Genomic DNA, 14,529 nt, shown 5'->3' with positions numbered 1-14,529 from the left:
AAAATGTACGTAATTTATTGAAAATTCGTTCTTTTTGGCTTGAAAAAATAAACATTAGCGAAGAGATTGAAAAGAGTGAAGCTCTCCACACGGTGTGATTGCACGGGAGATTGATCCGCGGGTTGGACCAATAATGAAAATATTTATTCAGAACAATACCGTGTCCGCCGAGTGGATCAACAACGAGTGTCACTCAGGCCACGACTGAAGAAAAGCTTATTCCAACCTGGACTTGTCAGCCCCCCCTAATGACACTTTTCAAAGCACCGCTGAGCGCAGATGCTACGATAAAACAAGAGGCCAAGGAAAAACAGTGGGAGCTGCATTTTGTAGAATACGGAAGGGGAGTCAGTATCTACAAAACTGTCGAGACTGCTAAACTTGTTATTCAAGGTGTCCCTCAGGCTCTTCGGGGAGAAGTCTGGCTCACCTTTTCTGGTAAGCGACAAATTTCATTAATTAATCTTGATGCGGTCTGCGAGACCGCCTTTTGTGGTCCGCGAGACCGCCTTGTATGGTCCGCAAGACCACCTCTTGTGGTCCGCAAGACCACGTTGCGTGGTCAGCAAGACCGCCATTCTGAATTTGATTGATTTGAATAAAAACAGGCGCTATAAATGAGATGGCGATAAATCCAGGACTCTACAAGTCTCTGGTGGACCAGGCCTTGGGCAAATCTTGCCAAGCAAATGAAGAGATTGAGAGGGATTTGCACAGATCGTTACCAGAACATCCGGCCTTTCAGTCGGACACCGGAATTAGTGCTCTACGTCGAGTTTTGTCTGCGTATGCTCTGAGAAACCCCCAAATAGGTATGCGATATCGACGACAGCGCCAATAATTTCGTACTATTGGGTACAAATTTCAATTTCAATTTAATAATAATAAGAAATTTTATCGTCGATAGTTAATTTTAGATCTTCGGGCTGGCTGTAAAGTATTTTTCCCTTTTTTTTCAAATATTCTTTCTTTTTTTTCATGTTTTAAAGAAACTTTTCTTTTTTCTTCCCACTTTCACGTTTTTTTGGCTTAAATCCGTACTGAATTAATAGGGGGAAAAAAACGGAAATTTTGTTGGTTAAAACTAATTTTTTGTTGCCGAAAAGTTTAATATTATATTTTTGGTTGGGAATGCATCGTGTGTGGTTGAAATTTATATTATCTGATTGAAAATTTAATTATTTTTATTAAAAAATTCGCTTCATAAATTGAAAATTCGTTTTTTAAATCAAAAATTCAACTATTCCATTTTTATTTGACAATTAATATTTTTCACTTGAAAACTCTACTTTTCGGCAAATAAATTATTATTCATTTCTTTAAAAATTGAATTATTATTTTGAAATTTCGATTTTTGAAAATTCCTCATTTATTTGGTTCAAAATTAAACTATTTTGTAGAAAATTTAACAATTTGGTAAAAATTTCAACTTTTTTGTGGAACATTTATGTAATTTATTGAAAATTGATTTTTTAAAAAAAGAAGAAAAAATTTAGCAATTTGGCCGGAAATGTAACTTTTTTTATCGTAACATTTTTTTATCGAAAATTCGTTTTTTAAATTAAAAATTCAACTATTCAATTTTCAATTGACAATTAATTTTTTTTTACTTGAAAATTCTACTTTTCAGTAAAAAAAAGATTATTTATTTCATTGAAAATTAAGATATTTTTTTGAAAATTCGATTTTTAAATTGAAAATTCGTTTTTTAATTTGAAAATTCAACTATTCTATTTGAATGTGACAATTTATATTTTTAGTTGAAAATTGTACTTTTCCGTTAAAATTTTATGTATTTGGTTCAAAATTAAACTATTTTTTAGAAAATTTAACAACTTGGTAAAAAATTCAACTTTTTTGTGGAACATTAATGTAATTTATTGAAAATTGACTTTTAAAAGAAGAAGAAAAAAATTAACAATTCGGTCGAAAATTTAACTTTTTTATCGTAAATTTTTTTATCAAAAATTCGTTTTTTAAATTAAAACTTCAACTATTCCACTTTCATTTGACAATTAATCTTTTTTACTTGAAAATTCTACTTTTCGACAAATAAATTATTATTTATTTCTTTTTTAAAAATTAAATTATTTTGTTGAAATTTCGATTTTTTAATTAAAAATTCAACTATTATATTTTCAATTCACAATTTATATTTTTAGTTGAAAATTCTTCTTTTCGGTTTAAATTTTATGTATTTTCTTGAAAATTCCTCATTTATTTGATTCAAAATTAAACTATTTTGTAGAAAATTTAACAATAAGATAAAAAATTCAACTTTTTTGTGCAACATTTATGTAATTCATTGAAAATTAATTTTTTTAAAGAAGAAAAAAATGAACAATTTGTTCGGAAATTTAACCTTTTTTATCGAAACATTTTTTTTATCGAAAATTCGTTTTTTAAATTAAAAATTCAATTATTCAATTTTCAATGGACAATTAATTTTTTTTACTTGAAAATTCTACTTTTCAGTAAATAAAATATTATTTATTTCATTAAAAATTTAAATATTTTGTTGAAAATTCGATTTTTAAATTGAAAATTCGTTTTTTAATTTGAAAATTTAACTTTTTGGTAGAAAAGTCAGGCTTTTTGTCGAAAAATGTATGTAATTTATTGGAAATTTATCTTTTTGTTTTAAAATTTAATTTTTTGGTAGAAAATTAAACTTTTTGTCGAAAATTTATTGAAAATTCATCTTTTTGTTAGAAAATTTAACTTTTTGGTAGAAAATTCAACTTTTTGTCGAAAATTTATTGAAAATTCATCTTTTTGTTAGAAAATTTAACTTTTTGGTAGAAAATTCAACTTTTTATTAGAAAATTCAAGTTTTTTGTTGAAAATTCATCTTTTTGATCAGAAAATTTAAATTTTTGGTTAGAAAATTTAACTTTTTTGGTAGAAAATTCACGTTTTTCGTCGAAAAATGTACGTAATTTATTATAAATATAATTCCTTATTTATTTAATTGAAAATTGAACTATTTTGCGGAAATTTTACTTTTTAGATTGAAAATTCGTTTTTTAATTTGCAAATCCAACTATTCCATTTTCAGTTGAAATTGAATCTTTTTTAGTTGAAAATTCTACTTTTCGGTTAAAATTTGATGTATTTTCCTTAAAATTCCTCATTTATTTGGTTCAAAAATAAAACTATTTTCTTGCAAATTTGCTTTTTGAATTGAAAATTCGTTTTTTAATTTGAAAATTCAACTATTCTATTTTAATTTTACAATTTATATTTTTAGTTGAAAATTCTATTTTTCGGTAAATAAATAATTATTTATTTCGTTGAAAATTGAACTTTTTGGTTGAAAATTTGAATTTTAAATTGAAAATTTATAATTCCTTGTATAAAATTCATCTATTTTGTTGAAAATTGAAGTGCTTTGTTGAAAATGTGTCTTTGGTAGAAAATTAATTTTTTTTGTTAAAAATTAATATTTTTTCGGTTACAATTTTTATTATTTTGGTTGAATATTAATGTTTAAAATTGAAAATGGATACTTTTTACTCAAAAATTAATCTTTTTTGTCGAAAATTAATTTTTTTTTTCCTAATAAATTCCAAAATTTAATAGGAAGTTGAAACAATTTGGTTACATATTCATATTTTTGTATCAGAATCTAATAATTTTGATATATTTGAAAATTAAAATTCAACTTTTTCTTAGAAAATGCATATTTTTGATTGAAAATTTATTTACTTTGCTTGAATATTAATATTTAATTAAAAATTGATCATTTATAGTGACAAATTCTAATATTTGTTTGAAAAATGAAGTATTTTCTTCAAAATTTATGTTTTTAGTATAAACTTAATCTTTTTTGGTTGAAAATGCATATTTTTTATTAAAAATTGAATTACTCTGGTTAAATATTGACAGTTTAAATTTAAAGTTGATCCTTTCTTGAAGAAAATTCAAATATTCGATTCAAAATTGAAGCATTTTGTAAAAAATTTGTCTTGTTGTTAAAAAAATTAAATTTTTTGTTAAAAATTAATATTTTTTCGGTTACAAATTTAAATATTTTGGTTAAATATTGATGTTTAAAATTAAAAATGGATACTTTTTACTCAAAAATTAATCTTTTTAGTCGAAAATTCATATTTTTTCATAGAATATTCAGTTTTTCTTTAGAAAATTCGACTTTTTTACTAAAAAATTCTAAAATTTAATAGGAAGTTGAAACAATTTGGTTGAAAATTCATATTTTTGTTTCAAGATGTAATAATTTTGATATATTTGAAAATTAAAATTCAACTTTTTGTTAGAAAATTCATATTTTTGATTGAAAATTTATTTATTTTGCTTGAATATTAATATTTAATTAAAAATTGATCATTTATAGTAACAAATTCTAATATTTGTTTGAAAAATGAAGTATTTTGTTAAAAATTAATTTTTTTAGTTGAAAATGCATATTTTTTATTAAAAATTTAATTATTTTGGTTAAATATTGATATTTTAAACTAAAATTTGATCCTTGCTTGAAGAAAATTCAAATATTCGATTCAAAATTGAAGCATTTTGTTAAAAATTGGTCTTTTTTTAAAAAAATTAATATTTTTTTTGGTTACAAATTTAATTATTTTGGTTAAATATTGATGTTTAAAATTAAAAATGGATCCTTTTTATTTGAAAATGTAATAAATTTGATATATTTGAAAATATAAATTTGAATTTTTTATAGAAAATTCATGTGTTTTGTTAAAAATTCGACGAATTTGTTCACAGTTTGCATTTTTTTGTTGAAAATTATTTTTTTTACCAAAATTTAAGTATTCCATGATATATATTTTTTTACTTGAAAATTTTACAACTTGATTGAAATTATAATAAATATTGCACACCTATAATTCCTAGAAAAATTTCAGGTAAGTTAAATAGATATTTAAAAGGCCTGAAAATAGTCCAACATCTAATTTAAAACAAAACCTAGATTTTTCAGTCATTGAAAATGACTTTTTATTTTCAAAAATTAATTTTAGGAAAATATTAAAAAACTTTTCTAAAATTGCCAAGAATGAATCTGAAAGATTTTAAGAAAATACTTTTACTTTTGCAGGATGTAAAATAATAATTTTAGCATGAATTCTAATAATTTTAAAAGACGTTTAGAACTTTTGAAAAAATTTAAAATTTGAAATAAAGCTTGGAAGCTTTTAAAGGATTTTTAAACTATGTAAAATGAAAGTAATTTAACTTTTAGTGTAAAAAGTGTTCAGTTTACAGCAAGATTGCAATCGCTAAATTTTAAAAATTTCTTCAAAAGATTTACATCTCAGTTTTTATTGCCTCATTGTCCAGGTGATGACTGGGAATATATTTTTTTTCTCCTAAATTGAACTTTGAAATTCACTCTTTTTCTCGGCTCAATCACTTTCTAGATACCCAATAGTTGGCTTGCCAGATGGCGCCACTTGTCAGGCGTATTTTTATTTAAAAAAAAAAGAAAGAAAGAAAGAAAGAAAGGAGAAAAATGGAAATTGTTGAGACTTGTTGCAGGATACTGCCAGGCAATGAACATAGTGGCCTCGGTTCTGTTGATTTACTGCTCGGAAGAGGCCGCTTTCTGGCAGTTGTGCAATGTTTGCGAGTCCCTGCTGCCGGATTATTACGACCGGCGAGTGGTCGGTGCCCTGGTGGACCAGGGTCTCCTCGAGGAGCTGGCGGCCGAACATCTGCCAACTTTGCACGCTCGACTCCAGGAACTGGGTCTGATTCGAGTCATCTCGCTCTCCTGGTTCCTCACCATTTTCTTGAGCGTCATGCCAACGAGCAGCGCTGTCAACATCATGGACTGCTTCTTCTACGATGGCGCCAAAGTCATATTTCAGGTCTAGTACCTATCTCTTTAATAAATATCTTTTTTATTTATTTTTTTATTTTTTTATTTTTTTCAACGACTCAGCACAATATTTATATATATCTTCTTCCTACATTTTTTGCATTAAATATTTAATTAAAAAAAAAATTAATCAATTTTCAAGACACTTGGACGAATTTTCAAAGAAAAAGAATAATTTTCAACAAATTAGATAAGTTTTGAACAAAAAAGGGTGATTGTTTTACCAAATAGTTGAATTTTTTAACAAAAATATTAATTTTCAAACAAAATACATCTATTTTCAACCAAATATGTGAATTTTTGCAACAAAAACATTAATTTTCAATAAATTATATGAATTTTGCAGAAAAAAAGTTGAATTTTCTACCAAGTTTTTGAGTTTTCAAGGAACTCAGAAGAATTTTCTACAAATTTTGTTTCAAAATACATGAATTTTCGATCAAATAGTTGGATTTTTCAAATAGGAATATTAACTTTATACAAATAACATGAATTTTCTACATTATAGTTGAACTGTTAAAACAAATATGTTAATTTTTAACAAAAAATGTAATAAATTTTCCACACAAGAAAATTTCAACAAATTTCATGAATTTTCAACTAAATAGTTGAATTTCCCAAACAAAAATATGAATTCTCAAAAAATAACATAAATTTTCCAAAGAAATTGAATTTTCTACTAAATTCTTGAATTTGCAAATAAAAAGATTATTTTCAAAAAATTACTTAAATTTTTTGCAAAAAAATTTAAATTTTCTACCAAATTGTTGATTTTTTTACCAAGCACGTGAATTTTCAAATACAAAAATTAACTTGCAATAAATTACATAAATTTTTTACTAAATTTCTACAAATGTTTCAACAAAATACAGGAATTTTGAAACGAAAAGATTAATTTTCAACAAATTACGTACACTTTGCAAAAAAGAGTTAAATTTTCAGCAAAATGCAAGAATTTTCCACAAAATAGTTGAATTTTCACCAAAATACATGAATTTTCATTTAAAAAATATTGATTCTCAAAAAATTACATTTTTTCCACACAAAAAAGTTGAATTTTCTACAAAATTCTTAAATTTCCAATAAATTTTGTGAATTTGCAAACAAAGAGATTCAAGTTCGTCAGATTACTTAAAATTTCCACAAAGAAATTCGCGTTTTCTAAGAAATTAAATAAATTCCACAAATTAAATAAATTTTCCACAAAAAAAAATCTGAATTTTCAAGCCACACGGACGAATTTTTATCAAAATTTTCAAAAAAAAATACATAAATTTTCAACCAAATAGTTGAATTTTCCAACAAAAATACTAATTTTCAACAAATTACAATAACTTTTCTGAAAAGAGTTGAATTTTCTACCAAATTTTGTAGTTTTCAATTAACACAGAAGAACTTTCAACAAATTTTGTTGCAAAATACATGAGTTTTCAAAAAAAAAAATATTAATTTTCAATCAATTAGATAAGGTTTTCACAAAAAGGTGAATTTTTTTACCAAATTCTTGATTTTTTAAGTCAGAGAGACGAATTTTTCACACATTTTTCAACAAAATACAAGAATTTTTAACCAAATAGTTGAAATTTCAAGAAAATAAATAAATTTTCAACAAACTACATTAATTTTTCCACAAAATAGTTGAATTTTAAATACAATACATGTAATTTTAACCAAATATGTGAATTTTGCAACGAAAATATTAATTTTCAACAAATTATATGAATTTTCCAGAAAAAAGTGGAATTTTCCAACAAATTTTTTAATTTTCAAACAAGACAGAAGAATTTTATACAAATTTTGTTTCAAAATACATGAATTTTCGATCAAATAGTTGGATTTTTCAAATAGGAATATTAACTTTATACAAATGACATCAATTTTCTACATTATAGTTGAACTGTTAAAACAAATATGTTAATTTTTAACAAAAAATGTAATAAATTTTCCACACAAGAAAATTTCAACAAATTTCAGGAATTTTCAACTAAATAGTTGAATTTCCCAAACAAAAATGTGAATTCTCAAAAAATAACATATATTTTCCAAAGAAATTGAATTTTCAACCAAATATATGAATTTGCAAATAAAAAGATTATTTTCAAGAAATTACTTTAATTTTGTGCAAAAAAATTTTAATTTTCTACCAAATTGTTGAATTTTCTACCAAGCACGTGAATTTTCAAATAAAAAAATTAATTTGCAATAAATTACATACATTTTTTACTAAATTTCTACAAATGTTTCAACAAAATACAGGAATTTTGAAACGAAAAAATTAATTTTCAACAAATTACGTACACTTTGCAGAAAACAGTCAAATTTTCAACAAAATGCAAGAATTTTCAACCATATAGTTAAATTTGCAAGCAAAATATTAATTTTTAACAAATTATATAAATTTTTCATAAAAAAGTTAAATTTCCAAGTCACACAGACCAATTTTCTACAAAATTTAACAACAAAAACATGAATTTTTGACCAAATATGTAAACTTTCAAACAAAACAAATTAATTTTCAACAAATTACATCAATTTTCCAGAAGCTAGTTGAATTTTCAACCAAGTAATTGAATTTTCAACAAAAAAATATTGATTCTCAAAAAATTACATTTTTTTCCGCACAAAAAAGTTGAATTTTCTACAAAATTCTCGAATTTCCAACGAATTGTGTGAATTTGCAAGCAAAAAGATTAATTTTCATAAAATTAATTAAATTTTCCAAAAAAGAAATTTACATTTTATACCAAATTAAATAAATTTTCCAGAAAAAAATCTAAATTTTCAAGCCACACTTACGAATTTTTATCAAAATTTTCAACCAAATAGTGGAATTTTCCAACAAAAATACTAATTTTGAACAAATTACAATAATTTTTCTAAAAAAAGTTGAATTTTCTACCAAATTTTTTAGTTTTAAACCAACACAGAAGAATTCAACAAATTTTGTTGCAAAATACATGAGTTTTCAAAGAAAAATATTAATTTTCAATAAATTGGATAAAGTTTGCACAAAAAAAGGTAATTTTTTTTACCAAATTCTTGATTTTTCAGGCCAGAGAGACAAATTTTCTACACATTTTTCAACAAAATACAATATTTTTCAACCAAATAGTTGAATTTTCTAATAAAAATATTAAATTTAAAAAAATTACATTAATTTTTCACAAAAAGGTGGAATTTTCCACCAATCTATTGAATTTTCAAACAAATATATAAATTTTCAAAGAAAAAGATTAGTTTTCAACAAATTACATTAATTTTGCCACAACAGAGTTAAACTTTCAAAAGAATACATGTATTTTTAACCAAACATGTGAATTTTGCAACAAAAATATTAATTTTTATTAAATTATATAAATTTTTCAGGAAAAAAGCGAAATTTTCCACCAAATTTTTTAATTTTCAAACAACACAGAAGAACTTTCTACCAATTTTGTTTCAAAATGCATGAATTTTCAATCAAATAGTTGGATTTTCCAATAAGAATATTAATTATATACAAATTACATCAATTTTCTACATTATAGTTGAATTTTTAAAACAAATATTTTAATTTTCAACAAAAAATGTCATTTTTCAAAAAAAAAAAAGATAAACATTCAACAAATTAAATAAATTTTTCACAAAAAAAATTTCAAAAAATTTTATGATTTTTGAACTAAATAGTTGAATTTCCCAAACAAAAATATGAATTCTTAAAAAATGATATAAATTTTCCAAAAAAATTGAACTTTCTACGAAATTTTAAAATTTTTTTACCAAATGTATGAATTTGCAAATAAAAAGATTATTTTTCATCAAATTACTGAAATTTTTTGCAAAAAAATTTAAATTTTCCACCAAATTGTTGATTTTTTTACCAAGCATGTGAATTTTCAAATAAAAAAAATTCATTTGCAACAAATTACATAAATTTTTTACTAAATTCTTGAATTTTCTACCAAATTCTTAAATTTTCAGGCCACAGAGACGAATACAGGAATTTTCAAACAAAAAGATTAATTTTTAACAAATTACGTACATTTTGCACAAAACAGTTAATTTTTCAACAAAATTCAAGATTTTTCACCCAAATATTTGAATTTGTAAACCAAAATATTAATTTTCAACAACTTATATAAATTTGTCACAAAAAAGTTAAATTTTCAAGTCACACAGACAAATTTTTTAAAAAAGTTTCAAAGAAAAACATGAAAAGCAAACATCAATTTCTCACAAAATAATTGAATTTTGAACAAAATATATGAATTTTCAACAAAGAAATATTTATTCTCAACAAATTACATTTTTTACCACACAAAAAAGTTGAATTTTCTACAAAATTCTTGAATTTTCAACCAAGTGTTTGAATTGGCAAACAAAAAGATTAATTTTCATGAAAATACTTAAATTTTCCACAAAGAAATTCGAATTTTCTACCAAATATGTAAATTTTGAAGTAAAAAGTTTAATTTTGAACAAATTAAATAAATTTTCCACAAAGAAAATCCTAATTTTCAAGCCAGACGGACGAATTTTTATCAAAATTTTCAACAAAATTTATGACTTTTCAACCAAATAGGTGAATTTTAAAATAGAAAGATTAATTTTCAACAAATTACATCAATTTTCCACAATAATTTGAATTTTTAATAAAGATAGACGAATTTTCTATAAAAATTCCAAAAACAATACATAAATATTTAACCAAATAGTTGAATTTTCTTACAAAAATACTAATTTTTAACAAATTACATCAATTTTAAAACAAAAAGATTAATTTTGAATAAATTACATGTATTTTCAACCAAATATGTGATTTTTGCAACAAAAATATTAATTTACAAAAAATTATATAAATTTTCCAGAAAAAAAGTTAAGTGTTTCACCATATTGTCAATTTTTCAACCAAATATATACATTTTTAAAGAAAAATATTAATTTCAACAAATTATAAAAATTTTCCAGAAAAAAGTTGAATTTTCTACCAAATTTTTTAGTTTTCAAACAATACAGAAAAGTTATCTATAAATTTTGTTGCAAAATACATGAGTTTTCAAAGAAAAAGATTAATTATTAATAAATTGGATGAGGTTTGCACAAAAAAAGGTGTATGTTTTTACCAAATTCTTGATTTTTTAGGCCAGCCAGATGAATTTTCTACAAATTTTTTAACAAATTACAAGAGTATTAATTCTATACAAATTACATCAATTTTCCACAATATTGTTGAATTTTTAAAAAGAATATTTTAATTTTCAAGACAAAATGTGAATTTTCAAACGAAAAGATTAATATTCAACAAATTAAATAAATTATCAACAACAAAAAAATGAGTTTTCAAACCACACGGACGATTTTTATCAAAATTTTCAACAAAATTTATGATTTTTCAACCAAGTAGGTAAATCTTAAAACAGAAAGGTTAATTTTTAACAAACTACATCAATTTTTCCAGAAAAAGGTGAATTTTCAATTAACTACATTATTTTTTCAACAAAACAGTTGAATTTTCAACAAAATACATGAATGTCAAACAAATACATTAATTTTCAAACAAAAACATTCATTTTCAACAAATTATATAAATTTTTTCACAAAATAGTTGAATGTTGAACAAAATACATGTATTTTTTACCAAATATTTGAATTTTGCAAGAAAAAGATTAATTTTCAATAAATTAAATCAAGTTTTCACAACAAAAGTTGAATTTTTTACCAAATTGTTGATTTTTTAACCCAGTATGTGAACTTTCAAACAAAAATATTAATTCTCAACAAATTAAATTAATTTTTCAACAAAACAGTTGAATTTTCAACAAATTACACGGACCTCAACCAAATATATGAATTTTCAAACAAAAAAATGAATCTACAAAAAATTATATCAATTTTTCACAAAATTGTTTATTTTTTAACCAAATATGTTAATATCCAAACAAAAATAGTAATTTTTAATAGATTACATAATGTTTCCACAAAAAAAAGTTGAATTTTCAATTAACACAGAAGAATTTTCTATAATTTCTTTTTTTAAATACATGCATTTTCTAAAAAAAAATACTAATTTTCAACAAATTGCATAAATTTACCACAAAAAATTTAAATTTTCTACCAAATTCTTGAATTTTTAAGGCACACAGATAAATTTTCTTCAACATTTTACACAATATAGATGAGTTTTAATTTTCAACAAATTATAAAAGTTTTCCACAAAATAGTTAAATTTTCAAGTCACACAGACCAATTTTTCAAACAAATACATGGATTTTCGACCAAATGTGTAAACTTTCTAAAAAAAGGTTAATTTTAAACAAATTACATCAGTTTTCCCCAAAAAAAGTTCAATTTTAAAGCCACATAGATGAATTTTCTACAAAATTTTCAACAAAATACATACAAATTCAAAGAAATAGTTGAATTTCCCTACAAAAATATGAATTCTCAACAAATTAAATCAATTTTCCAAAGAAATTGAATTGTCAATGAAAAGTTAAATTTTCAACAAATTACATACATTTTCTACTAAATTCTTGAATTTTCAGGCCACACAGACGAATTTTCTACAGATTTTTCAACAAAATATAGGAATTTTCAAATGAAAAGATTAATTTTCAACAAATTACGTACACTTTGCACAAAACAGTTAAATTTTTCAACAAAATACAAGAATTTTCAACCAAATCGTTGAATTTTTCAATAAAAATATTAACTTTCAACAAACTGCATCAATTTTTCACAAAAAAGTTGAATTTTCCACCAATTTCTTGAATTTTCAAACGAATATATCAATTTTTAAACAAAAAGATTAATTTTCTACAAATTACTTCAAATTTCCACAATTTTTAACCAAATATTTGATTTTTGCAACTAAAATATTAATTTTCTACAAATTATATAAGTTTTTCAGAAAAAAGTTGAATTTTCTACCAAATTCTTAAATTTTTTAAAATTATATAAATTTTCAAACAAAAAGATTAATTTTAATAAAGTAGATAAGGTTTTCACAAAAAATGTGAATTTTTTTACCAAATTCTTGATTTTTTAAGTCAGGCAGACGAATTTTCTACACATTTTCTAACAAAAAGAAGAATTTTCATCCATGTAGTTGAATTTTTCAATAAAAATATTAATTTTCATCAAATTACTTCAATTTCCTACAAATTAGTTTAATTTTCAAGTGAAAAAATGAATTTTCCACACAAAAAGATCTTATTTTTCAAGCCACACGGACGAATTTTGATAAGAAATTTCAACAAACTTTATGATTTTTTAACGAAATATGTAAATCTTAAAATAGAAAGATTAATTTTTGAGAAATTACATTAATTTTTCCACAAAATAGTTGAATTTTCAATTAACACAGACGAATTTTCTATAAAATTTTCAACAAATTACATAAATTTTCCAGAAAAAAGTTGAATTTTCTACCAAATTTTTCAGTTTTCAAGTGACACAGAATAATTTTCTACAAATTTTGTTGCAAAATACATGAATTTTCAAAGAATAATAATATTTTTCAACAAATTAGATCAATTTTTCACCAAAAAAGTTGCATCTTCCAACAAAAATATTAATTCTCAACAAATTGCATACATTTTGCACAAAAAAGTTTAATTTTCCATCAAATTGTTGATTTTTCAACTAATTATATGAATTTTCAAACAAAAACATTAATTTTCAAAAAAATTATATAAATTTTCCAAAAAACAGTTGACTTTTCTACCATATTATTTATTTTTCAACCAAATTTGTGAACTTTTAAACAAAACGATTAATTTTCAACTTATTACAAAATTTTCCGCCAAAAAGTTGAATTTTCTAGCACATTGTTAAATGTTCAAGCCACACAGGTGAATTTTGTACAAAATTCAAAATAATTAAGTTAAATTTTTCAACAAAATACAAAAATTTTCAACCAAATATGTGAATTTCAAAAAAAGAATAATTTTCAACAAATTAAATAAATTTTTCCACAAAATAGTTTAATTTTTAACCAAATAACTTAATTTTGAAACAAAAATATTAATTCTCCGAAAATTGCACGAATTCTCCACAAAAAAAATTGAATTTCCTACCAAATTCTTGATTTTTTAACCAGATATGTGAATTTTCAAACATAAAGATTAATTTTGAACAAATTACATTATTTTTCCACAAAATAGTTGCAGTTTCAATAAAATACATGTATTTTTAACCAAATATATGAATTTTTAACAAATTATATAAACTTTCCAGAAAAAAACTTGAATTTTCTACCAAATTTTTTAGTTTTCAAGCAACACAGAAGAATTTTTAACAAATTTCGTTGCAAAATACATGAGTTTTCAAAGAAAAAAGATTAATTTTCAATCAATTAGATAAGGTTTTCACAAAAAGGTAAATTTTTTTACCAAATTCTTGATTTTTTAAGTCAGAGTTGAATTTTAAATACAATACATGTATTTTTAACCAAATATGTGAATTTTGCAGACGACAATATTAATTTTCAACAAATTATATAAATTTTCCTCAATAAAATTGGAATTTTCCACCAAATTTTTTAATTTTCAAACAACACAGAAGAATTTTCTACAAATTTTGTTTTAAAATATATGAATTTTCTATCAAATAATTGGATTTTCCAATAAGAATATTAATTTTATACAAATTATATAAATTTTTCAGAAAAAAGTGGAATTTTCCACCAAATTTTT

General features: G+C 22.6%; 1 protein-coding gene across 2 annotated transcripts in view; it reads left to right on the top strand.

Moving 5' to 3' along the window:
* Positions 1-14,529, top strand: part of LOC117175463 (TBC1 domain family member 9) — an 80,708-nt gene that overhangs the window by 31,253 nt on the left and 34,926 nt on the right. For both annotated transcript variants that reach the window (XM_033365179.1, XM_033365172.1), the window contains exons 10-12: positions 152-438; positions 609-812; positions 5,512-5,843. In XM_033365179.1, the coding sequence (XP_033221070.1) occupies positions 152-438; positions 609-812; positions 5,512-5,843 (823 nt within the window). The remainder of the gene's footprint in view (positions 1-151; positions 439-608; positions 813-5,511; positions 5,844-14,529) is intronic.

The sequence above is a fragment of the Belonocnema kinseyi genome, chromosome 1 (genome assembly GCF_010883055.1).
Source record: "Belonocnema kinseyi isolate 2016_QV_RU_SX_M_011 chromosome 1, B_treatae_v1, whole genome shotgun sequence".
Lineage (NCBI taxonomy): Eukaryota > Metazoa > Arthropoda > Insecta > Hymenoptera > Cynipidae > Belonocnema > Belonocnema kinseyi.
Note: the sequence above shows the minus strand (reverse complement) of the source record. Positions and strands in the feature narration are given on the sequence as shown.